The sequence below is a fragment of the Chanos chanos genome, chromosome 5 (genome assembly GCF_902362185.1).
Source record: "Chanos chanos chromosome 5, fChaCha1.1, whole genome shotgun sequence".
NCBI classification, from domain to species: domain Eukaryota; kingdom Metazoa; phylum Chordata; class Actinopteri; order Gonorynchiformes; family Chanidae; genus Chanos; species Chanos chanos.
In genome coordinates, this window is record NC_044499.1 from 15,591,138 (window position 1) to 15,617,604 (window position 26,467).

At 41.8% G+C, this 26,467-nt stretch overlaps 1 protein-coding gene across 1 annotated transcript; it reads right to left on the reverse strand.

Annotated features, from left to right (window-relative positions):
• Positions 1-799: 799 nt before the first annotated feature.
• tgfbr1a (transforming growth factor, beta receptor 1 a) lies at positions 800-26,046 on the reverse strand. Its single transcript, XM_030773185.1, has 9 exons — positions 25,957-26,046; positions 14,542-14,787; positions 11,774-12,010; positions 9,553-9,783; positions 8,924-9,091; positions 8,576-8,732; positions 5,327-5,451; positions 4,774-4,904; positions 800-2,992 (listed from the first exon to the last, which is right to left on the reverse strand). Exons 1-9 carry the CDS (start codon positions 26,030-26,032, stop codon positions 2,867-2,869), a joined length of 1,497 nt encoding a protein of 498 aa, XP_030629045.1. The 5' UTR covers positions 26,033-26,046; the 3' UTR covers positions 800-2,866.
• Positions 26,047-26,467: the final 421 nt, after the last annotated feature.

Consider the following 26,467-nt stretch of genomic DNA (forward strand, 5'->3'; position numbering starts at 1 on the left):
CAATCCAGAAACAGTCTTCTGCTTATCACAGCAAACATAGGCTATACCTTACTTCATTCTCCCTCTGCTAATCAGCATGCATTTTTCCATGAACAATATGTCAGAGGATTCATTCACTGGACTGTTGCCTGCCAGGGTTGAGGTAACAGGTGACATGAGTAATCATTATCACATTGAATAATGATGGCACAGTACATTTTACACAGCTAGTCTATCCAACCTTCCCTCTCCATCTACGAGTTTCCTCCCCCCAGGCACAAAATACTTCATGTTATAAAGACAAGGTGACAGCAGTGTTGACAGGAAAATCTCTCACGCTGTTCCTCAGAAGAAATCACGCTCACATGAACGCTTTGAAGACCACAAAGATCAACCCTCAAAAACATACAGGCATAATATAAATATGAAAAAAAAAACCCCAAAACAAAACAAACAAAACTGGACCACAGGATGAGATTTATGCTATTCTCAGTCGCAGCGGGTGAGGCTACAGGTACCTGGCTGTTGGTTTGTAAGCTTTGATATAGAGATGCAGAGGCGGCTGGTGACTGAGTGATGCTGTCCTGAGGGAATGCGATGTGGATCTCCAGAGTGCTCCTGATGGGAGGCAACTGTTCCTTTTTGTTTGAGAGATACTTTTTCTTTCTTTCTTTCTCTTTTTTTTTTTTTTTAATTTGGTTGACTGAGCAGCACTGGTGTCTCCTTCAGCCTATTGAATGTGTCACTACAAAAAAAAACATTTCTTTCTATGACCAAAGAAAGAGCCACGCAAGACTCAGGATTAAAGACCACCAGAAAATACTGAGAGGAGGCCTCTTTCACATCCTTTAAGAGGCATAGAACTTAGAGCACAAAACATTACTGATATGACACCAAAAGTGGCAAAAATACACACTCAACCAATTCTTTCTTTATGTTTGAAACAGGATTTATCAAGGAATTTCTGTGGAAAATATTTCCCTTCATCATAGAAATACTGTGACAAACTCACAATCAGTGAAATGAGCTTATTTATACATTATAAAAACATTAATACTGATGTTATTTTCCTTATTTGTACACAGAACGTGACATAGACCATCCTTCCAAACTTGTTCAGAAACAACAATTTGCACCAAGAAAGTGACATAAACTTGACAGAGTCAACATACTTCCAGTGGGAATTTTCATGGGAGAAGAACATTTGTGACATGCTGCTTTTTCAGAGACTGCCTTGAGCCATGTAACAGATATTGAACAGGTAGTGAAAGAAAGGAGAAAATTTATTGTATAACTGACTGACAATTACACTCCTATTTTTGAGGAGAATTCGCTCAGATGTCTTGTGGAGCTCCTTGCGTTATATGAATCAGCAGAGCAGCCTGGCTACTTCGATCTAGAAGTTCAAAAAATAAACGACCATGAGAATAAAAAAATTAAAAAAAAAAACTCCAGTAAATACTGACATTGACTCTCAACTTTCCTTTTCTGTGACATATCTTACTAACAGCTTTGATATCCTTTTTGTTATTTAAAATAAACAAAACAAAACAAACCAAAATGAAGCGCGATTATCTCTAAGCAATTAAACAGCCAGTTAAGACTTGCTAAGAATAAAATTAAACTGAACGAAGAGCAGACAACTTGTACTTTAATTTTCAGGTTGGTAACAGTTACAATGTCCGTTTGCAATGATGAAGTAAAGTGTGCAACAAGTAACATTCAGTTAAGCTCATTAATGCTTTTCTCCTTTTTGAAGCATTCACATATTCTTTTAAAAATACAAATCTTTTAAGGGAATGTCTTCAAATAACAGCCAAACTATTAAAAATGGCAAACTTCATCAATGAAATCACTTATGTCATTGGAATATATCCAGTGGTAAAGCACCTACACACCTTTCAGCTAATCTCAGTGAAACATGCTAAAGTTATAAATACAAGTAACAGTAATTACTGGGAAAAAAATAGTTAAATTTTGATTGGTCAGCACGAGCCCAACCCTCTCAGATGCGTAAGACATGCTAATTCTATCTTAAACGTCATAGTCGCTGTAGGCAGAGCTCATCACACGCAAATACTGAAATCTTCGCATACACAGCCTCATATCTTCATACAAATGGTTATTCCAGAGCAGTGGTGCTTCCTGGTAACATCTAGTCATAGCTGAAAGAACACTGCAGTAACTGTATAAAACACAGATAGAGGTATACATGTATTTATCACTTAAAGTGTATGTACATCTGCATACAGCATCCAAACATAACACGCGCATGTTGAAACCGATATGTACATCTAAAGAGACAGAGAACATGTGACTGTTGCATATGTCACAGCATGGTTGACAACGACTCAGCAGCAAAAAATGATTAAGGTCGCATCCAGCATCAGTCTGAAAAGGTCAAGTGAATATCACTTGTGAAAGTATGACTTTTTTTTTTTTTTTTTTTTAACTTTCTTTTTTTTTTTCTCTCTCTCGAGTTTACATACCTCATCGGCAAATAACTATTCAACTGGCGACGCTATCGGGTGCTCCTTCGTCCCGACGCGGACGTCGGAAAACGTTTTTCCTTCTCTCTTGAACGGTTTCTGCATCATTTCATTTGAATGTCTCTCCTGTGTGTGGGCTAGAGGAGTCTGCTCTGGATGCTGAGGTAGACAGACAGGCCAACATCTGTCCAGTCAAACATCCCAACCAAACAGCCCTCATACTCCACGCACTGATCTCCTCCTCCGTATAATACTGTGTCGGTGTTACTTCTTCCACTCTGAGAACAAGCGAGGGTGAACCGGGGAAGTCTTTGCAATTACGCACAAGCGTGTGTTTGTCTCTCCTTCTCTCTCCTCGTTACGGATGAGAGAGGAGAAAACTGTGTTGAGCAGGCTCTCTACATTTTGATACCCTCCTGCTGGCTGAGCTGAGACAGGGACTTCTTGATGCGAAGAGCGGTGAGACGGGCGGCCCCGTTAGCGTACCAACACTCCCTCATGATCTTTGCCATCACGCGGAGGGCCTGGGGAGAATGAGGTGGAGTCGGTGTTACAAACACACCAATTTGAAGACAATTATCATTTCCTACTCATGCAGACAAGCACGCGCGCATGCGCGCACGCACACACACACACACGCATACACACACACTCACACGCACATACACATCCACATCCACACACACACGCCAATAGGGAGGAGGGTAACAGATTATAAACATTACAGATAATATGCTTTCTTTGAGTAACAAACTAATATAAACCATTACTCTCTCCCTCAAGAGGAAAACATTCGTCACTATTTCTAAATGAATAACATGTTACTTTCCATTGGATGGATTCACGGATTCTTATTCTGTATTTGCTCAGAGAGATCCTGACACTTCAGCTAACCAATTTAAACACTTAATCACTATTTGCCCTATGTTTAAGAGTACATTTTAACAAATGCACAACTATGAGATCTAACTTGACTTGTCGTCATTTCCGCATTCATAAAATTTGAACATTACAGATTTTCTTTTTTCTCACAGGGCTTTAGACCACTTTTCAAAAGCCCAAGAGTTTTCCAAGGTGTTCCACTGCAACTGTACAAGGATAGGTCCTATTTTCATCTGTGCTATTCAACAGAAGAAACGCATTCTGTTCCTTTAAGTCCGGGCCATGCACTGCTTAGAGCTACCAGCAAGCAACCTTCAGAGCCAGCTGGAACGAGATTTACACTCCGCTACAGAAGGACTCTAAATAATTGTGAAAACATCATTTCATCTCTGTGGCCTCCTCTCCTCTGGCTGGCCTTCCCATGGGAAACAAAACTGTCCAGACAGTTCATGCACTTATGGTCTTCTGCTCTATGTCTATGCCACTGACTTTAGCAAAGGGATGTTCTACTGCTTTCTTCATTTTCAATAAAGAAAGAGCCCTTCTCTCCCTTTCTCTCGCTCTCTCTGTCTCACACTCACACACATGCACACACACAAAGCACCACAGACATTACCTCCTACAGTACAAGATAAAAGGTAGCATGAGAGAATTGTGCTTGTGTGTATAAAAGTGACTGTTTGAAGGGTGAACCAATCCCCAGTGCACTGGGCCATATCAAACAGAGCTCTAGCAGAGTGGCAGCAGGGGGTGATGGCAGATCTCATTTCCAAAAATCTCCTCATGTATTTAATCCAGCGTGTCAGATCTGCCCTCATTTAGATCAACTCATTCTCTACTGTTACTGCCGGCGTTGCCTCCCCCCCCCCCAGCTGATCCACATAAAGCACTGTGAAAAATCAGAGAATAGCCATTTAATATTCAACAGTGCTGCCATAAAGGGTGTCTTTTACTTAGGCATTCCGGGCTTGGCAGGCAGTAGAAGCTTGCAAGGGATAGTTAGATTAGGGGGCTTTTATGACAGCAAATTGGGTGTAATCTAATTGTCCCATTGCAGCGTCATAAAAAACTTGTCAATACAAGGGAAAGAAAGTGCTGGTCTGTTGGGAGCATTGAGAGAGAGAGAGAGAGAGAGAGAGAGAGAGAGAGAGAGAGAGAGAGAGAGAGAGAGAGGGGTGACAAGAGAGACGAGGGTGGGGTGGCGTGGTAGATTAATTGAAAGAGTGGAGGATAGAGTTGTGTGACATAAATGAATCCTGTTCTGTCACAGGTCGCACTGCTACAGGAGAGACTGCATGCGGCAAACCACTGAGACTGAAATGCAGAATGAGATGCTGACAGTTTATTCATCATCTCCATTACCATCATTACCATAATTACAGCAGAGACCTTCAGATAAATGAGAGGGAGGGAAACTCCATACCTCACAGCTCTGCCATCTGTTGGGGATGTTTGGGCGGAGCTTTTGGTCACACACCACTCTCTTCATCTCCTCCACCATTGGGTCTGACTGCACCAGGTCGTAATAGGGCAGCTGGTAGTCCTCATGGATGCCTGAAGAGCAACAAAACAAAGTCCAATTTTCACTCATAACACCACAGAGAATCAGACCTATATCAGTAATATTGAGAGAGAAAAACTTTACACTGATAAAACTAACAGTACCAACTGACAGTTGTTAATACTTAACTGAATAGTGTGGATTTTTATAACTGTTCAACCGAAATGTATGATGTGCTTAGAGGCAGTCTAAGGCATGGACTCTGGGTGAAGGTGTGAGGTGCTTGAATTGTGTAATTTTATGTGAGAGCAGAGGGAATGGGGAAGAGATGGACAGATGGGTGGTGAGCCAAGTGACAGGGATTTTGACAGACTACCTGTAAACTCTTGAACCTTTCTTACAAATAATTTAAAAAAAGGAAACAATGACAACAACAACAACAACAACAACAAAACAAAAGCACGATAACCCTTACCTCCTATGGAACACCTTCTGGCTATCTCCCAGAAGACCAGACCAACAGCATAGATATCTGCCCTTTTAAAGGACTCAAAATGCCCCATGTTTATGGAGTCATCCAGTACCTCTGGAGCCATATACCTGTGGACAGGTCCGATAGAGAGCAGAGACATTAGCTATGGGAGCACACCTCTCACACTGAGGTCAGCCTTCACAGACACTGATGTGACACTGGGCCGTGGGTGGCCTGTAGCGGCGTCACCAGCCTGACCACTTAAGCTCCGTCATGTGGGAGAGCTGGGGCAGCGAGACATGACCTGGCCTTACAGGAGGGCGAGGTGACTTTTACAAAACTCACATCAGCTCAATGTCACCACACAGAGTGGAGGGGGCTGTATTTCTAGATATGTGTGGAGGTAACCATGCATGTAGATGCGTATAAGTAAATATGTACACACACACACACATCTATATATGTGCATGTGTGTGCACATACACATATATATGTATGTGTATGTGTGTGTGTGTAAGTAAACATGTATATACATGTGTATAAGTAAACATGAAAATGTCTTCACCCCCTTTTGCATTTTTTGCATATTTTTGCTGGTCAGTGTTCTAGCACAGCTGACTGGTATTTCACAAAATTTCCTGTAACCAAAGTTCATGACATCATTTTCTGCAAATTATTTCAGTTCTCAGGTCACATCACGTTCCCTCACATAAAACATATGCCCTGGTCTTGAGACAAAGAATCGTGTCTGGTGTCATCACGAGGTGCCTCATGTATTTGTGTCACAGTTTATGACCAAAATACATCTCTGACTTGCTCTCACCAAATGAACCCCCTAGACCCCTTAGGTCATCTGGGACTGGTCAGTTAACTATTCCCAAGGTTAGAACTAAACACGGTGAGGCAGCGTTTAGTTGCAATGCTGCACATAGTTGGAACAAACTTCCAGAGGACCTCAGAAGCGCCCTAACTCTGAGCACTTTTAAATCTAGACTTAAAACCTTTTTGTTCTGCACTGCCAATACACCTTGACCTTTATTCTTTTTATGTATTCTCTTATTTGTCAATTTTAACTCTTTGTTTATTCCCCCTTACACATTGTATTATCACCTTTTATTTGCTTTTACATACTTTACTCTTTATTTATTCATTTTTTTATCCCACCGTTTTTGTTTCTGCACTGCCTGATCTGAATTCCTTTTATGAGTCATCTTACCTCTCAATTTTAATTCTTTGTTCCTTTTTCTCTCATACACTGTATTCTCTCTTTTTATTTTTTTGCTTTTCTTTATCTTAGTTTGTATTTTTTGTCTAATCTTTTATGTGCCTGTGTGAAGCACATTGAATGGCCTTGTGTCTGAAATGCGCTACATAAATAAACTTGCCTTGCCCTGCCATGACTGGTGGCTTAAGCTATAATGAGAGACAACGTCAGACCCCTGAATGTTGTTCTGGGGTTTTCGTGACTGCAGGGACATTTTGAAATTATTTAAAAAAAAAAAAAATCCTAACATTAGGAGGATGAATTCGTAATTTTAGGCTGCTATTTTAGAGGGGAAATTGTCACGCTGGTGGTGTGGTGCAGGACCCATGTGCACGACACGAAGATTGTAGTGACAAAAGGAGGACTTTACTTACAAACTGAGGAGCTAAATACAAGTGCCAACTGGAACAAAAGCAATAACAAAAAGGGGCAGCATAACAGTGTGTTCCAAAACACAAACAACGATAGACAAGAGACAGGGGAAACACAAGGGCTTAAATACAAGAGGAAAACTAAACAGGGCAAACATGATTGGACGAAATTAACAAGGGGGGAACGAGGTTAATAAATGAGACAAACAGGAACAGGTGAGGGGCGGAGACAGACAGAACAGGAGCACAAAGACAGAACAAAACAAGAGTCCAAAATGGAGGTGCAGGCTGTGACAGAAATGCAAGCCTGCCACCTGTGTTAAAATGAGGAACGTAGAGAATCTTGTGAAGTTATACTTTAGTCTTGGTTTCACAAATAACAAAAAAATATTAATCTTCTGGCACATCACCTGACACGAACAGCAGTTGTCAGAAGCAGGCTCAGGCTGCCATTGACTTTCCTCTCACCCGTTTTGTTGGTTGCTTTTTTTTCCTCAAAATTTTGCACTTTTATTTTCACAATATTACGATTTTTTCCTCGTAAAATTACGACTTTATTCTAGAAATCTTTTTTTTTTCTCTGTGTGCTCCTAATACTCTGCCATATTGTTGGGTTCAAACCCAAAATGTACCCGAACTGGCCATGACACATTTGGCTTTGCAACAAGAAACATCGTCTCTGCTGTTTTATCGCTTGCAAAAGACAAAAATCCATCGATTGAGTTCTAGGCCATCGCCCAGGCTAACTGTACTAATTTATTCATGGCGTGCATTTCAAACACAATTTAAAATGCTAAATATTTGGTTGATTAACATAAAACGAAAGAAATAGTCAGCACACATTTAAAGGCACTTTACATGAGTTTTGTTACACATTATAATTAATAAACATGGGTATAGACAGGGGTCAGCATACATAGAATGTTTTCCCTCCATAACATTATTTGTTGACAGTTGCAGTTGCTTACTAGTTTTCAACATCAGACTCGCAAACCGCCTCTCCTCAGTGTCAGTCCTCTCGACTGATTCGATTGTTCAGTTGACCAGAAGGTTACAATGACATGATGCGCCTGCTAAATGTTATGCATATGCTCAGTGCAGAGATTTGGGCTTTTTAGAATCGTTTTCTCGTTCTCGTGTGGAGAGATTAAAAAAAAACATGTGTACTGTGGAGGTGATCCTTTTCTAAACTGATAGAAAAAAGTGAGTTTTCGAAAATATCTGGATACGTGTAGACAAGGCTATAGACGAAGCCAAAAGCTACAGGAGGGTGGCAGCACTCTCAGATAAAGGGGGAAAACGCTGATATGATGGTAATGGCGGGGGCGGGCTCAACACCGCGGTGCACCTCCAAATACCGCGGTATGGCGGTGCTGTGGTTATTGTTGCGGCCCTAATTTTACCTCGCCGAAAAACACCAAAATGAGAAAAATGAATTGACCCTGGCTCACACATAACGCAATGCTTCCATTGAAAATATCAGCACAGAAAAACTGTAACCCATTGTGGTGTGGTGAATTTCACAAGAAATAGGGGCATTATCAAGGACATGACGAAGTACACTATGTTCTTGTGGCCACTGTGATAACATTAATATTCAACTAAAAAGATATTCACCTCTTTGTGCCCACTCTGTGGTTCGGGGCAATGTCAATTGTGTCTGTGGCCGAGTCGTGACGCACGGCCAGTCCCAAATCGGCAATGCAGCAAGTGCCATTCTTCTTTACTAAGATATTTTTGGATTTCAGATCACGATGAGCAATGGCAGGTTTACCTGGGATAAGAAAGGGGAGGTAGACAGAATTAATTTCCTCCACGAGTGCTGGCATGAATGCAAGATTTTTCGGAAAGCTACTCCTCTGTCAAAGCTACTCCCGAAAGAGAAACATCCCATATTTAATGGCCAGTTTGAACGTGGGTGTGTATGTGTGGACAGAATGTGATGCAGTAATGCCGATGACTGACCTTGTGTGCCCACAATCTCCATGTGCAAGTGGGCCAGACCACTGGAAGTGGACAGGGACAGTTTAATCATGCCCTCCACCGTGACTGTATACCTATTCAGGTAGTCGAAGAGTGAGCCATGCTCGTGGTAATCGGATACCAGCCACAGCTGAGTCCACGTGCCATTATCTTAAAAAGGGGCCAAAAAGAGAAACGGTTGAATGTCTGAGTTCGATTAAAATTGAATGTAAGACATTTGAATGCAAAGAATGTAATGCTGCAGCTCTTTAGTTCAACAGTGATACTGGGTAAGCAGCTTTCTACAGTGATACTGGGTAAGCACCATGAGAACGGATCCGATCACTACAACAAGTTAGGGTACAGCACATGTTCGTGAAAATATATCACATGTGAGTAGTAGCTAAATATTAAGTTCGGGGTCAATGTGTCTTTAAGCAGTCATCTGAGAACTTGCTGTATTTCCTCTCAGTGAAACTTTTCATTATGAACAAAAGCGTTTCGGAGAACAAGAATATTGATTTAGATACAGAGATGATTCATCTGGGAGGAGAAAAAAAGGGAACAGAAGAGCTTTTCAGTTTTAATTTGTCAGATTAAAACTGTGTCCTGCGGTGACACTGTTCTCTAACCTTTGTTATCGGCAGCGATGAAGCCCAGAATGTTCTCATGCCGAAGCATCACTGTCTGGTAGATCTCAGCCTCGCGGAACCAGGAGCGCTCCTCACGGGAGGAAAAGATTTTCACTGCCACCTCCTCTCCGCGCCAACGGCCCCGCCACACCTCCCCAAAACGACCCTTGCCTATGCTCTCCTGGAGAATGATGGTCCTTGCAATGGTCCTCTGGACCAACAGAGGTAGACCTGAGGAGAGAGAGAGAGAGAGAGAGAAGAACAAGAATCAATATCAAAATCAAGATCAATATCAATCCTTCTATTCTTTTCCTCTCATATTGTGATGGCAGGGTCTAAAGGAAAGATTACTTTAGAGACTGGCAGAACATTTCAGGTACACGTTTTTAGATAAGTGCGAGCACTCAAATGTGTTTAACATGTTTTACGTTCTATACAGCATGGTTCAGCTGTTTTTCTTTACTTTCAGGACACTGCTCATTCATTTAGTACTTTGTTTGCTTCTTGTCCAGTACTTTTTCCCTTTGATTTACAGATCCTTTACCAAGCATGCTGTGTCCACAGTGTCCATATTGTTTTGACGACAAACAAAATATCATTACCATCAGTTCTCTCTGCGCTGCTCTCTCCTACAGATCACTGAGACCCTTAATTTATGACTAGAGGAATATGCACTTTCCACCATATCTCTCCATAGACTACGTGTACGTGTGAGTGTGTCCTTCTCCCGCTTTCCTCTTCCCCGCTCTGCTATCCTGTGACAACTTCCTGGGATGTATGGAAGACAAGGCCATCTATGGGACGAGAGCAATAATAGCAGAGCTCCTCCACGCATTTGTGTATCTGAATGAAAAGAGACAGGTTTGCTTCTGTGCATTTTTTAAATTAAACTGGATTGTGCCCACACTCCGTCATGATCTTAAGTTCGGTGCTGTGAAAAGAACCTTGATTCTTCAGTCTGTTAATCGGTGGTCACTGTCCTTTTCATATCAAGCAACCCAACTCATCTATGAGAGGTAGATATGAGAAAAGAAAGAGACAAGAGAGCAGGAAAGAGCCTGTCTAGTTCATCGATTTTCAATCCGTCTAAATGACTTTAAATAAAGAGAAAGACAAACACAGAAACCGATTTTTTCAATTTTATACAGCTCACAACATGGATTGAAATTTGAACTGATAAACACGTATTATCCTTTCATGTGTCTGGGAAACACTTTGAAAATCACTGTTAAAGAGAGAGAAAAAAAGGGAAAAGTCTTAAAAGCAAGGTAAAACTACATCCTTCTCAAAACTTTTAATGAGCCAGTGTTCTGACCTACATGCTCTTGTTATGGTTGCCTTATGGATGCCATTACTGTAGGACTAATGGAGCAACCTCAGAGCTGCCAGAGGCCTCTTGCAGGCACTGAGCTCACACAACACAAAATAAAACGTGTTAGAGTCCTATACTGGAACAAAATAGCAAATATGAGGGGAACACCCTGAGTCTTGGGACTGTATGGGTGCAACCCACCGTCCTTCTACATACTCACTCAATTCTTTTTTTTTTTTTTTTTTACCCCCCATCTAAGGTCAGGGATTTATTAATGAAAGAGAAGAACACACACAAGAGCAGTGAGCAGTACAATGCAGCCTCTGAATTTAACCCATCCTATAATCCAGTGAGCACACACACACACACATACACACACACACACTAGAGGCTAGGAGCAGAGGGCAGCCTCAGGTCTTTTTGCCGGTGCCTTGGTCAAGGTCACTGACAGGAGCGTTAATCCTAGCATATGTGTCTTTGATGGTGGGAGGAAAGCGGAGCACTCAGAGGAAATCAACGCAAACATGCAAACTCCACACAGAAAGGACCTGGGACGGCCTGGATTCAAACCAGTCGTCCCGGGTCTTCTCGCTGTGAGGCAACAGTGCTAACCACGGAGCCACCGTTAAGCCCGTGAACACCGTGAAAATAAGTGTGCAAGCTTTCCTTTTTTACACCTGGGCTTTACGGCGTTTAGAGCTGAGACTTTATACGGTTACAAGAGGAGAGAGCACGGTGGGAGACCATAATCCTCTGTACAAACTGTGAATTGAAGTGTGCATTAGGAAGAGCTTAAAGAGTCAGTCAGAGCTTCTGTGTGAAATCTAAAGCTCTGTTTCTCTCTCTCTGGGGCCACCAAACAAAGGAACTAAAGGACCTTGTAATTGAGAAGCATGGTGACTTGGTTACCTGAACCCGAACCAGATGTGGTCATATCATATATGAGGTCTTTGAGGGTTGTTCCTTCAGCCAAGAATGGGTGATCCATAGATGGGTCTTCGTCGTTTGGTACACGATGGTGCCTGATTGAGCAGTTATGACAGAGGTAAATGGTGAGCACCAGGAGGAAGCAGAGCAGACACACCGGCACTGTTATCACCGTTGCCAGTGCTACCGGTCCGAGAGCAGGGCTTGGTTGAGAGGGCTCTGAGGGGAGACAACAGATGTTCAGACAGAGGGAAATGACGCACCAAGCTACTCTCACCATATTACTGTTTCAACATTAAGTATAGACACCCCGAGCAATGTAACACTGACGCTGCCACTTCCTTTCACTTGAGAGAGTTTTGTTCTGTGCAGTGAAGGCAAAAAAAAAAAAAAGTCAAAGATGTGTCTTCAAGGTGTTCAAGAAAATTCAGTTTAGTAAGCATTTAGTTACCTATAAAATGTAATGAGTAAAACAAAACAAACAAACAAAATGATAGTGAACATTTTAAAGTAGAATGCATTATTTAGACTTCAACTTTTAGATCAAAAGGTCGAAGTAGTGTTTGTACATGTCCTGACATTAACTTTGCACACATGGAAAATATTTCTGATGCAGAGAGTGTGGGGAGAGAGAGAAAAAAAGTCGACAGCTCTGCGTTTTTGGCCAGTGACCTCACACACATTCATAAGTCTACTCATAAGTCACGTGACTTTTCTTCTTGAAGACACCAAAGCAACATAATACTAGACGAATTTCTCATTTCCGCAGAAATTAAGGCGAGAGACAAAAAGAGAGATGAGATACAAAGGCAAATGAAACACTCAGCATGATCTTTTGTACAAAGACTAAAGGTTACTGTTCTTGCCACACAGTTGTTGACACAACCTGTTCAAACCACCTCTCCAGGCCTTGAGTTTGTATATAAAAGAAAATTACAGGTAAAAGATAGCATTCCTCTCCTCACGCACAAAGGTACAAGAATAATCCTCTCTGAGGTAGAAGCACAAAAACACTGTCTAAATCAGGTAACACCCCCCCCCCCCTCACACACACACACACACACACACACACACACACTTATAAGCTCTGACACGTTCATGCGGTAACAGTGTGGTAATGTTACAAGACTGAGGGCTACCAATCACATGCACCAAATATACATTCTATCTTTTCATACATCAGCATGAAATCTTGCCTTTTCAAACACAAGGACAGAGGCATGGATGGACACACAGTAGGCATGCATGACATGAGGAAAATCTGTGATGTGCGATAACATCGTTCAATATTGCAATGACGATATTGCGACTTGTGATAAATAAGAAAATATGTGGTTTGGCTAGTTTTGAATTGTTCGTGTAGTTCTTTATGGTTGTATTGCAGGTGGTGATAGGGGTTGATTGTGTTTCCTCTGGAAGCTGCCACAACTGTTCAGCATGTTTTACACAGTAGTTGTGTTTGTAACATATTAGGGTCACACTGAGGGAAAGAAACCTGAGATTTCGAGAATAAGGTCGTAATATTACCAGAATAAAGTTGTAATTTTAGGCTACGTGTTATTTTAGAGGGGAAATGTCAGAAGAGTAGCCTGTCGTCTGCATTAAAATGAGGAACGTGGAGCATCTTTAAGTTATATTTTAGTATAGGTTTCACAAATAATGAGATACTTCATCTTTTGGCACACCAGCACCACACTGCAGCAGGCTACTCTTCTGATATTTCTACTCTAAAATAACATGCAGTCTAAAATTACGACTTTATTCTCATAATATTATGACTTTTTCTTGTAGTATTACAATTTTATTCTCATAATCTTATGACCTTTTTCTTGTAAAATTATGACTTAAATCTCATAACGTTACACCTTGTTTTTGTAATATTATGACCTTAATCTAAAAATCTCAGAATTTTTTTTTTCCTCAATAGGCCCCTAGTTGTCACGTTTCTCGAAAGAAGCTGGATGCACACGCAGATCAATCTCTCTCTTTATTTAAAGTAAACAAGAATCTTACTTACAGACTCGAGAACAGAACCTTAGCAGAACAAGAAAATGAACGTGACCTGGAGGAAATATCCAAACAATGCCAACACAAAGAAACAGGGGAAACCAAGGTCTAACAAAACGAGATCTAACTACTAAACACAGGTGAGAGCTATGATAGAACAAAAGACTAAACAGGACCGAACCAAAAACCCGACAGAATGGGGGAAGGGGGAAACAAGAGAAAACAGAACCCAGACCCAACACTAGAGGGAGAACAGAGGGACCAGGGCGTGACACTAGCACTTTGTCGTATTAACTCGTCATCTCTCCTGAATCCATAACAATTCCAATTAGCAGAAGTGCTGTTCTTTTTCACCACAAGGTCTTTGTCAACAACATTTCCCTCGCTCTTCTCTCCTTCCTCAGCCATCGTGCTAGCTAGCCTCGCAGTTGCCACCAAACTGACACCATTTAATCTGAGGGTAGCTGACAGCTAGCTGGGGCTTCATCTGATTGGACAAGTGGTGTGAATGCATGACCCTCGTATCCAGGGCTCCATCTGATAGGTCAAATGTTCACATGCTGAGTGTGAGTGCATGGCGCGTGTAAATAAAATTATTGATCTTATTCATTGCACTTCAGGCAGTCTTCTGCGATGCGTTTGTTGCACATGTGCATATCGCGATGACGAAAATATGATTTATCAATCAGCATAAGACACACAGACGATGTAAGGTTCTAACAGGTGTGCTGATGGTAACTCACCAGGAGGGTCTGTGCTTGGGTATTTATTGCACAGGTCTGTGTTGCAGCAGCGTGGGAATACGCCAGTGTTGTCTTTCTTAGATGGGGCACAGCGGAAGGGCCGGTCAGCTGGAACCAGGTCCTCCTTTGACAGGCATCGGCTTTCATACTCCACTATCCGACTGTAGGTCTTCATGACGTAGAAAAGGCAGAGGCCGTCTGTGTTACATGTTCCGTTAGCACAGCGAGGGCAGTAACATTGAAGGGCTGAAACGAGAGAGAGAGAGAGAGGGAGAGAGAGAGAGAGAGAGAGAGAGAGAGAGAGAGAGAGAGAGAAAGTAAAGTAAGCTCATGCAAGTATCTGATCATGATCTCATGCTGATCATAATCCATACTGCAGTCTCAGAGAAAATGTTTGCTGCCACCTGAGATGTTGTGGAGCAGGTGCCAACAGCCGATCATGGTCTCTGCTTCAGAGTGAATTTCAGTCTAACAGGACATGTGTTCAGCACAATACTGTCAAGGTCAAGGGCCTTTAGTCTACTGTCATTTCATTTTTTCCCCCCACATTTAAGCCATTGTGAAAACAGTTAAATTGGAACAAATATGTAAGACATGGTGATGTGTGTATTTCACAATAACACTAGTCTCTGCAGCACAATGTGTTATTGAAAAAAAAAATTAAACAGACCCACTGTAACTCCTTGGCCTGAAGGTAAAAATGAATAAACAGATATCTCTGGAAAGAAATATTCTGATGCTTTTCAGTAACGCAGTGCAGCTTACTACTTGTGATATCCAAAATAAACGGATCACAGGCCTGACAGTAGTGGGACACCAGCCTTTGGTGGCCCTTTTATATTTGTCCAACCATGATGATAAAGACTGGACAACATACTTATAATTACTGGACAACTGACAGGTGAGACAGAGCAGCTTTTTATAACTACACCTAAATACATTTGAAGACATGGGTGTGGGCAGGACTGTGGCTGAGTAGCGACAGTGCTTCTGTGTGTGTGTGTGTGTGTGTCTAACGGCTGGGTTCCACAGACAGAAAGGAGGCACTATGGTCTCAAAACTCAGCAGCCGCAAGCCAAGAGGTGGAGAAGAAAAACCCTAGGCAGACGAAGGAAAAAAAAAAGCTGACCTAAACTGGTCGCTCAAAAAAAACAAACAACATAATTAAACCAATGTGGGGCATCCGATGTCTAGACAGACCTGCCCACTGTGAAAAAAACATGAAGATGCCATAAAGTTTTTTGAGAGCGAGAGAGAAGGAGAGAGAGAGGCTTCTCAAATCCAGCGGCTATTTATGAGGTACTGACTCCTTGTCAAAGTATATCACCACTACCTGAACATATGGTGACAAGTGGTGAACCAGTCAGCCCAGTAACAAAAGACAATCAAGCAGCACACACATTAACAACAGCATCGCTGTTGCCCTGTTGCTAATACATCATTATCTGCTCTCTGAGTAACTGTCTAGTTACGACAGATAAGGCTTATTGGCTATGGGTAATTACTACTGAATGTTGCCTCAAAGGCTTAACCCCTCAATTATTTCTGTCAACAAGAATGTGCAATATGACTTGTGGATGACTTAAACGAATCAATTTTCCTTCCCATTTCCCTCTTCTTCCCTCCTTGCAGTCTCTTGCGGTTTGTTGCTCTTGTTCTGTGGGTTTCGTGTTCAGATGTAATTTCTCCATTCTGCTGAAATGACTGACAGGTCTTTTATTTGGAGGGAAAAAGTTCCATTACTAACAAACTCGAGACTGGGCTCACAAGACCCATACAGAGTCCTGGAACTGAATACAAAAATTGCACACAGAGTAAAAATCCATCCATAAACATGGTAGTTGAATTCATAGACATGGTAACAATGACACATGCAACTAAAATGCTCAGTTAGAGAGTCCAGTGCTCACCTTGATGCCACATTTCTTACCAAAAGAGCTGTAGGTATTCACTACATAAACTGTCACTAAAACAGGCTACAACTGCTAGGCATATGCTGATAGACTCTAATTGACTGGGTACCAAACAGTTCCAGGCAGGAACACTATGGATGTTACAGCTAATGGCCTGAGAGGTCTGTACTGCCTACACTCTGGTCTCACAGAACTGAGCAGTCTCACACAGATTGTCACAGGCTCTGCGTGAAGATTTTCACATACTCTGACAGCAAGTGGCTCAACATTCACCCCAAGGAGTGAGTGATCTCTCAGTGGACTTCTGTGTCTACTCAACAGAAACACTGGTTTCCTTTCTCTCTCTCTTTTTCTCTCAGTCAGACTGCACCATCTAAATGTTCTATTTTCCCCCCAAAGGTCACCTTAGACTCATGACTGACTATGGTTTTGTTTCTCATCTCATCTACTCTTGTTCGCTAGCTCGCTTTTTCTCTTTCTCTCTCCCAAGTGTTGATAGAGGATGAATTCCAATGCTGATGGCATGCCACACACAGGCAATAAAGACTGAGGAGGATCTGACAGACAGGATACACTGAAGGAAAGGAGACAAAAGAGGGAGAAGGAGGCAAAATGATGAATTGCTTATGCAGACCAAAGATCTGTTCATGCATGCACGTATGTGTGTGTGTGTGTGTGTTTGCATGTGTCTGTGTGTGTGTGTATTTGTTAAATGGCCCTTGAGAGATCTTTAATTAACGCAGTAGTTTAAAGGAAGACAACTTCTGACACTTGAAAGTCATTGCCTCAAGGAGAACAGAAGTCGAGCTAAAAAGAGGCTATGGTGTGTGTGTGTGTGTGTGTGTGTGTGAGTGAGAGTCGGAGTGAGAGAATGAGAGAGAGAGAGAGAGAGACAGAGAGAGAGAGGGAGTGAGATGATGCAGAGGACATAAAATCTTGACTTCAAGTGGAAGAGACAGAAAAGACACAATGAAGGGTCAGTGTAGGTGTGGATAGCAGGACTGAAACAAGTAAGATGACTGTGCTTAAGGGAACACCATATAAAGAAAGGGGGAAGTCAAATCCTTAGGAATAGACTCAATGCGATGCGCTGTAAGAGGAGGGTTTCTCTGGCTTACCCTGTCAATGTTCATCAACCAACAGATCAATCAGTCAAAAGGGTTGATGAGTGCCGCAGTCTTGGAGAAACACTCGCTGCTATTCTACATACAGAGCCAGAATTAGACACAGAAGCTCACGCTCATTCCCTGGTCACCATCAAAGACCTTAGTTGTTGTGGATCAGCAGCTTAGATGCTAAGGCTGCAAAGATATGGTATGCAGAATCATATTTAGAAACCATGTGTCAGCAAGTGGGTGGAGGAATGCATATTCGCAGGTATACAGATGTAAGAAGTGAAAATTTCCTCATCAAACCAAGTGCTACATGTTCCGTTTCCTGAGTTCAGCTAGCTGGAGACAAAGATGGACTGCAGCTGAGTGCCAAACAAAGACCAAGGCCATACATTGTGTCCTGTATGCTGTATAAGAAAGGGAGAAACACACAGAGAGACAGAGAGAGAGAGACAGAGAGAGTGTGTGTGTGTGTGTGTGTGTGAGAAAAAGAGGAAGGAGTGAGGAAATGAGAGGGGGGAAGAGAACTATGAAAGGACTCTGCCTCCCTTCCCTTTTAGACACAACCTCTAAAATATGAATCAATTACTCCTGTCTCCTAGCAACTGTAGTTGTAATACCTCACTTTCCTTGCCTCTTTAGTTACCTTCAGACACAAATCACATGTGTCACTCATGCAGTAACACACGAGCATCCACTCGGGTGCAACACATAACTCATCGCCTTAAAAGAGGAAAAGCGCTGTTACTATAGCAATAAATTTCACTTCTCAAAACATATATGCCCCAGTTTTTTCTTTTCTTTTCTTTTTTTTTACTTTTTTATACTCTACATAAAGTATGTACTAGAGTTCTTTTGCTTTTTTTTTTTATTCTTTTTATATTTTGCCTGTTCTTGTCAATAACGGCCTCGTGTTTAAAACAGTACTGTTACTCCACAGATGATAATGCTAACTATTAACTGAAACTGAAGCATCATATACCATACCAAAACAATCCTGATACCTATTAGCGCCAATGTCACTTATCCATAGAGCACAGACAGGGTTTTACAACTCTGAAAGTGTTTTGTGTCCACATCATGACAACACTGCTGAGGATATTACCCAGTTCTCAAATGCAGAGACTGAACATTTCAACGTAACAAGGGAAGAGCAGCACTGCTAATAGAGGTGTAAAGAGATCATTATCTGTATCTGTTCAACCAACAAATTTATCTGTCTCTGTATCTGTATTTGAATAGTAGACCGGAGGTGGGCTTGGTTTATATGAAATATATTTCCACATCAGACTTAATTTCCAGTTCCTGACCAAACTGGGTGATTTGAGCTTTTGTAATTTTAACCACTCTTTCAGCATTCTTTTGCTTTCTTTTTAATGATCTATTTATTTCTTTATTTTTTTAATTAAATAAATAAATCAATTTTAAATACATATTTTATGTTAATCATTGACATTCTCCGTTCATTTTCGAAACATGTTGGCAGACAAATTCAAATTCAATTTTCAATATTTGAATTTAATGTGACGTTAATGTTAGCATTAGAGGTTGTTTACAAAACTTAAGGTTACTTGCGTATCCCTGGTTCTCAGAGTAGCACGAGTGAGTGTCTCACATTGGGAACGCATATGGCGTGACCTCATCAGAACATCCTACTGCATTATGTCAGCCAGGACTGCCTGGAACTAAATACGCCAGTGTCAGGGAGATTGGAGACCCTCCCCCACAAAAGGGCTTGACACTGCCCTGCCAGTCAAAAAATGCTCACCTCTTCCTCGCTACGAATGAGCAAGGAGGGTGGTCTGGTGTGACATTCACTCATGTTACTAAGAGAAACACAAGTTACGCAAGTAACCTAAAGTTCTCTTTCGTAGCATTCATTTCGTGTCTCACACTGGGAAATACTGATTCCCGGATTGCTGGGCAGATGTTACAGAGAGATCAACCATCCAGAAATGAGCCTTACTGGGGCTTAGCCACACCAAGCACCGACTGGGATAGAGGAGGAGCCGTAACATCAAGCCTGTAGAACCTGGCGACGGTGTATAGGAAGGCCCAGCTTGCTATGGCACGAATCTCCTGAATGGAGATCTCTCTGAAAAGGGTCCATGAGGTGGTGAGATCCCTGGTAGAGACCCCCGCTGGCCGCTGCAAACCCCTAGAGCTATAAGCTACAGCAATAGCCCCCACAATCCGGTGAGAGAGCCGCCGCTTTGAAACTGGCTTCCCCAAGTCGTTCTTTGTCCAAGACACAAACAGCTGGTCACTTTTCCTGAAGCTTTTGGTTCTGTCCATACAGGTGCGTAAAGCCCACACTGGGTACAACATATGTACCCGCTGATGCTCATCTGAAGGGAATGGTGGGGGATAGAAGGACACAAAGTCAATTGGGGAACATGACCCTAACAACTTAGGCATAAGGGCAGGGTTAGGTTGTAAGGTCACTCTTACATTCCCCGAAGAGAACTTTGCACATGCTTGGTGCACTGAAAGAGCACTAATCTCACCCACTCATTTAGCTGAAGCAGCAGACATCAACAAGACTGTCTTTAAAGCCACCATTTTCAAGTCCACCTGTTCCACTGGTTCAAAAGGTGTGACTGAAAGGGCATCCAACACGGTGGGAGGGTCCCAGGATGGCCCCAGTGGTTTAGAAACCAGGTGTTTACGTTGTGCACTTCTCCTGTAGCGGCAGACCAAGGGATGCTGTCCCACAGCCTTCTCCTAAAAACCAATATGGCAGGCAGAAATAGCTGCCAAGTACACCTTGACAGTGGAGAAAGCCATCCCGTTGTCCACCGTGTCTTGTAAGAAAGACAAGATCACAGCCATAGAACACTGAAAGGGAACTTCCTGTCTGAGCACCATTTCTAAAAAAAAACCCTGACCATTTGCTCTCATAAAGGGACCTTGTCAAGGGGGCCCTGGCATTCTGGATGGTCTCAATTACGCCCAGAAGGTGGCCCACGGTTTTCAGATTGAACCACTCACAGGCCAGGCCCACAGAGCCAGCCTCTTTGGGTGGGTATGAAATATTTCTCCACACACTTGAGACAGCAGATCCCTGTGTATTGGCAGAGGCCATGGCTCTCGATAAAGGAGCTGGGTCATCTCTGCCAGCCAGTGCTTTGATGGCCAGTAAGGAGCTATGAGAATCATCGACAGTCCCTCTTCCCACACCCTAGCTAGGGTCAGGGAAGAGCTATTGGAGGGAATGCATACAAAAGAACGCTTCTCTTGGTAAAGTTTATTGCACCAAGAGGCAGAAAATTCCTGCAGTAATTCAGGGAAGATCAGCAGGAGCTGCTTTCCTACTCTCTTAAATTCGGGTAATTTTTTATTGTCATAACGTGTCCACGTCACCTCTGCCTGAACTTCAGACCACTGGATTCTGAGCTTAGCACCAGTGCATTTGCACTTGTCCTGCAAGTAGAAATCCAATGTGGGAGAAGGCGAGTCCCTGTCTCCCGCCGGAGCCACCATTGCGGGTTGGAGTTTTTCAACCCGGCCTGACAGTGTTAATGAAGAGACCTCGTCGTCATCCTTGATGATCATGAGGAGTTCCGACCCATCATTGGAATCATCATAGAACTAAGTGTACGGCTGTCATTAAGTCTGTCCCGGCACCGCACTTAAGAGCGGAGTTAAGGGAAGATATCGGTGAGTCTCCTTACTCTCTTTACCTGGACGAAACCACCGATGTGTTTAAGGTTAGACCACATTCATGTAGCTAGGCCTACTGCGGTTGGTTTAATTGACTGCAGGTGACAGATTGAGACAGGGCGGGGGAAAATTTGATCGGAATAGATTTGACTACTCTGTACTGTTTATTAACTAATTAGGCTAAACTCCGGTGCATCAATTAAAAGCTATGCAACAATGATGCGGTTGGTCTGAGCGCATAGGGCAAAGCATAAAATTAACCATATGATATGAAGATAACACTTGGTCTTACCTTACGTAATGCTGAAGTATGAATGATACCAACAATATTTTAATGTTATCGTGACCAACATTCTATGGTAGCCCATTGAAAGCTCAGTCAACAAAGCGTGTTGTGCACACTGTAGTGGGTTAAACCTGGGTAAATTTGAACTCGCATAATCATTTCTCCGTTAAATGTTCTTACTGTGTTTAGATATAGTGGCTGTTTTTTTGCCGGGTCATCATTAGTAAGCCTGAGTTAATAATTAAATTGGTAATATTTGCTTGCATCCATCTTTTAACAACATTAATTAGTTTAGCCGCATTACTAGCCTAGTCTATTATATGACAGACTTGGCGTAAGAGCCATCCTTGAGAAATCCGTCCACAACCCACAAATGTTGCACATTTATTTCATCACAACGACAGTTGGGAAAGAAAATTTACACAGTGAAATACAACAATAAAGCAAACAAACAATCGATTCACCCTTTTATGCTGTCGCTATCGTTCCTCTTGTTTACCAAGGGCTCTAACTGGAAACTGAGTGCACACGAGATCTAGTATCACGCGATTAGCGAGTACTTGACGATAATGTAGAAACTCATGAATTGATGCAACTGCTCGAGCGCTCGAATACTTGAGTACCCTGTGCAACCCCTATTCCATATATAGGCCTAAGCTTTTTTTTTTAAGGAATATATTTGGATGTTACCCCTTTGTAATCACCAACATTTTGATTAATAACTGTAATTTAATTATTTATTTGTTCTCAGTAACTGTAACAGATTACAATTTCATTACTTTGTAATGTAATTACACAATGCCATCACATGTAACTAGTTACTCCCCAACAATGATAACATGAGATAATGTATTTTAGAAATAAACTTGTTTTATTGTCATAAATAGTACTTTGAACAAAAGTACAACAAAATATATTAAAGTTTTGATAAATAATGCAGTAAACTCATACAGTGACCTAGAGTAAATGCTGATGTTGAATGCATCTAATACTAGCCTACATCTGTCTGCAGTAAGGACTTGCAACTTTGGGATTTCACACTACACGTTTGAAAGAGTAGCTAGATAACTTTGTTTGGCTACCAAGCCAGGTTAGATACTTGTTCAGCTCACGTTCACTTACGTGTCCCCTCTGGTTTAATAATTTCAAATGCTTCTACTGTAACTACAAACATGCGAGTTGCAGATATATTTAGGCTACCAGTGCTTCATCTAGGCAGAATAAGTTAAACGCTATAGTTTAACCGCTCATTAATGTTAGCTGCTCATTAATGTTACCATTACTGCAGCAAAACCAGGCATAGCTGAGATGAATGTCATAACACGGTTGAAGGATCCATCTTCCATCTCCCCATTTCTTTTTAATTGTCATTTATCGGCCGTTATAAATACCGATACTGATCTATCTGCTATTGGTTCATATTGGCTCATAATACTGGCACACCGATTTATTGGTCATGTTCTACTGTTAACCTCACTGGCACTGACCAGACATAAAAGTGTACAACCTATCTGAGCTCTTTATGCACACGCACACGCACACACACACATACGCACTTGTGTGCGCACACACGCATAGAAAGACTGTCGGGAAAAGACAGACAGATGTCCCAGGCGGCCATTTCTGATTCCAAATCAGCCTCCTGGGATGAGTCACCCTGAAAGTCAGTGTAGTCCACGCTGAACACGCAACTCTGCAATCTTTGAACTTGGCTCCACTGAAACTGGGCACGTAAAAACATGCAAACATGCAAGTCATGCAAAACATAACAGCTGTTCTGTGAGTGTGTCCTATTTACTGCGTGCTTCCCATTTACAGAATAAGGCTCCAAAAAGACCGGCCTAATGAAAACGTGAGCATATTTCAAGAGGAAAAACAACATTATACAAAAACACACACGCACACAGCCTAGATATAAACACATTGTGAATCTAAATGTAATAGGAGACAGGTCCAGTCCAATTTAACGGAATGCCAGGATTCTCTATCAGAACAATTCAGAATGCAATATTCAAACCAAATTACTCCACAAGGAAATGAAAACTGATTTCCCTTCTCAAAAACTGCCACAGAGCACATAGCAGTTACCCTCCAAACATTTTGACAGTACTGTTATTAGCTATGAAATTGTCTGTGTGTGTCACAGCAAATATTGTGTGTGTCTGTGTGTGTCACAGCAAATATTTCATCTCAAGAGGTCAAACCAGGTTGACTTCATTCAGTTTGACTCTGTGTATCTCTCACATGTTTCCAGTGGGACTCACAATTTCCTGTTTGACTAATGCAGGATTAACAAAGAACAGGGTGTTTCCCGACAACACAGCCTTATTAGACGATTATATTCTAAACTTTCCTCAGCTCAAAAGATGTGCATGGATTTCACTCAGTTCCATCGTAAAACCCCAAGCGTCTTGTGACCAGAGAGTGTCCGTTTCTAAAGAACAACAATGTTTTAGATCTCCCACATCTGACAACCATGCTGTCAATCCTGAAAAAGCCTTAGAAAAATCTGAAGTGATATTAAACACTGTAGCCTACGTTCTGCCTTTTTGTGACAGAGCTTAGATCAGCTGACATTGTATGACACTGAAAATTGCACTGTGACAACTGAAACCAAGCATGTGTCTTCCCTTCTCTCATGGGTTAACACTCACATGAGAACTATAGGTGGATAAGTTATCAGTCGCCGGGTGCCCAATCATGACGGGACGGGTTTTGTGCACGCTTTTAACTCTACGAATTTGTCATACCTCTGACACTACACTGAGCGATTTACACCTTGTTCCAATACAGACGTCTTTTGTGTAAAACACGGCGGGTTAAGGAGGAGTCATTCTTTTTACTACTACTTCTATATAACAATGGCTTTGAAATATGACAATTAACAACCATTCTATGCATCTGTTTTATATTCTATATATTCAGTCAGTAAGAGTGTTAAATTCATCGTGTGTAACTTTTTCAGTATGGCCTTGCAATTAATTACTGTCAATATCCATGTGAATTCCGTAGGAACTTTAAAGTGATACAGTGCCTCGTCGGTTGAAATTCTTTAGTCGTTTGAAATCTACTGGCATGAACAATGAGTGTGATAAATATCATTGTGCATTACAGTAAACGCTCAATAATCCGAATACCAATAAAGCGCATTTTGTAGCTGTCTTTTAAAATCAACATCCTTCGTCAAATCGGTATTTGTCAGGTCTTCGCTTGAACTCGTTGGGTGTAACTACACTGATGAAAGGATTCGTAGCCAGACAAAGATACAGGGATGGACTGCATATGAGCTGTCCTCCGCTCTGCCTATCAGAATGTATGAACAGAGAGCATCACTGCTAACGTATGTAACATCAGATTATTAACATACAGAAATGTAAATGAAAGTGTTGAAACTCGTGCGACCGCAACAACGGTATTTGCAACAAAATGCGTCCAAATGTATTCCTTTGCAGGGTGTGAAATCCTCACAGGACGTACATCTAAAAGGTACAATGGCACAAAAAAGGCACAAAAGCCATTTCACCGCCTGGTGTTACCTGAATGCACTTTTAGTTTTACCTCATTAAAACGACCTTTAGGAATAAAGCATTAAGGAATCCATAAAGGAATAATGCTCTTGCCCCGGTATTAGTAGGGTACATGTTTTGGCTTCATTATCTGTCAATGTCGAATTCCTGCATGACTTGCTCCGCTCACACGCACCGCACGTTTACAAGTTGACACCTTTGGACTGACACTTACAATTTTCTAATGTAAACGGAGGACACAACAGGTAACGTGGACATTTCAAACTGATGTATCTGTCGTAGTGTACTTGAACAATTTGTCCCAACTTGAGTCACTATGGTAGATCGACGCGAACGTGGACGCTAGTCATTGCAGAATTTTTCTAAACCTAAATACCTAAATTCTAACATAATAACAATTGTACCTTAGAAGTGGGGGGGGGGGGGGGGGGGGGGGGGGGCAGACACTTCCCATCGCGAATTAATAACGTCAGAGGAATCACACAGGTTGGCATATGTCCTTATCAAACAAAACCACAGTACAACCATATTTTCGGTTAAGAAAAAGGGAAAAGTTAGAATCCATCAAAAGCAGGCTACTTTGGCACAGCAGGTTGCAAAACTGAGTTCTGTGTTCCGTTAGATTCAGAACTCATTCAGTTTAAGTAAGCCTTCCTGCCCTGACAAATCGGCAGCGTGTATGAACGACTTCATTCTGTTGTCATCTACGACGATCTGTTCTGGCCGAAATCGATTTCCTCACACATGCTTGTAAACTCGCTTAATAAACATTCCTGACAGCGCGGTTTCCTGTGACCTGCGCCATCTTTGATAACCGTAACAAGATTGTGTACATAAAAAACGAAAGCAAGTGTAGTGAAATCCTGAAGTTTACAAAGAGAGTTTAAATTCCTTAACTACCACGAGGTACTCACCATGGGTGTTCTGAGTAGCCGAGAATAAAATCAAGACCATTAACACAAAACGACAATGAGACCGTACAGTTCCCATGATGTTCCAAACCGCTTTCTCGAACTGGCTAATGTTTTTTTCTATACCCCAACTTCGCAGGTCTTTGCCGAAGAAAGAAACCAACATGATTGGCCAACATCACTAAATATAATGCATACTCCGCCCAGATTCAACAATCCCTTTACCCTCCCCTTTTCTGTTCTCTGCTCCTCGTACTGAAAATTCCACATAAAGTCTTTATTGTGACCTTCCGCCTTCCGCCTGTATTTTATTTTGGGAACTTAACACATACATTTTCCTGAAATTCCTTACATTATCACTGGCTTACTGAGCACGAGCGCCTGAATCTACAATGTATGTCATCAGCTTTCATGAAATCAAACAGACATTTCCAGTTTCATAAAAACGCCATCAACTCTATTTCATCATCAAAACTTAACAAATGCAATATATATGCTTTGCCTGATAGGGTCC

What these genes read in the sequence shown, in the direction of transcription:
- tgfbr1a (XM_030773185.1), bottom strand. Translation starts at nt 26,032, where the DNA reads ATGGGAACTGTACGGTCTCATTGTCGTTTTGTGTTAATGGTCTTGATT. An exon ending in CACATCTGGTTCGGGTTCAG is followed by an intron (nt 9,784 to 11,773) that starts GTAACCAAGTCA and finishes CTCTCTCCTCAG; the next exon opens with GTCTACCTCTGTTGGTCCAG. An exon ending in ACAGATGGCAGAGCTGTGAG is followed by an intron (nt 2,993 to 4,773) that starts GTATGGAGTTTC and finishes CATTCTCCCCAG; the next exon opens with GCCCTCCGCGTGATGGCAAA.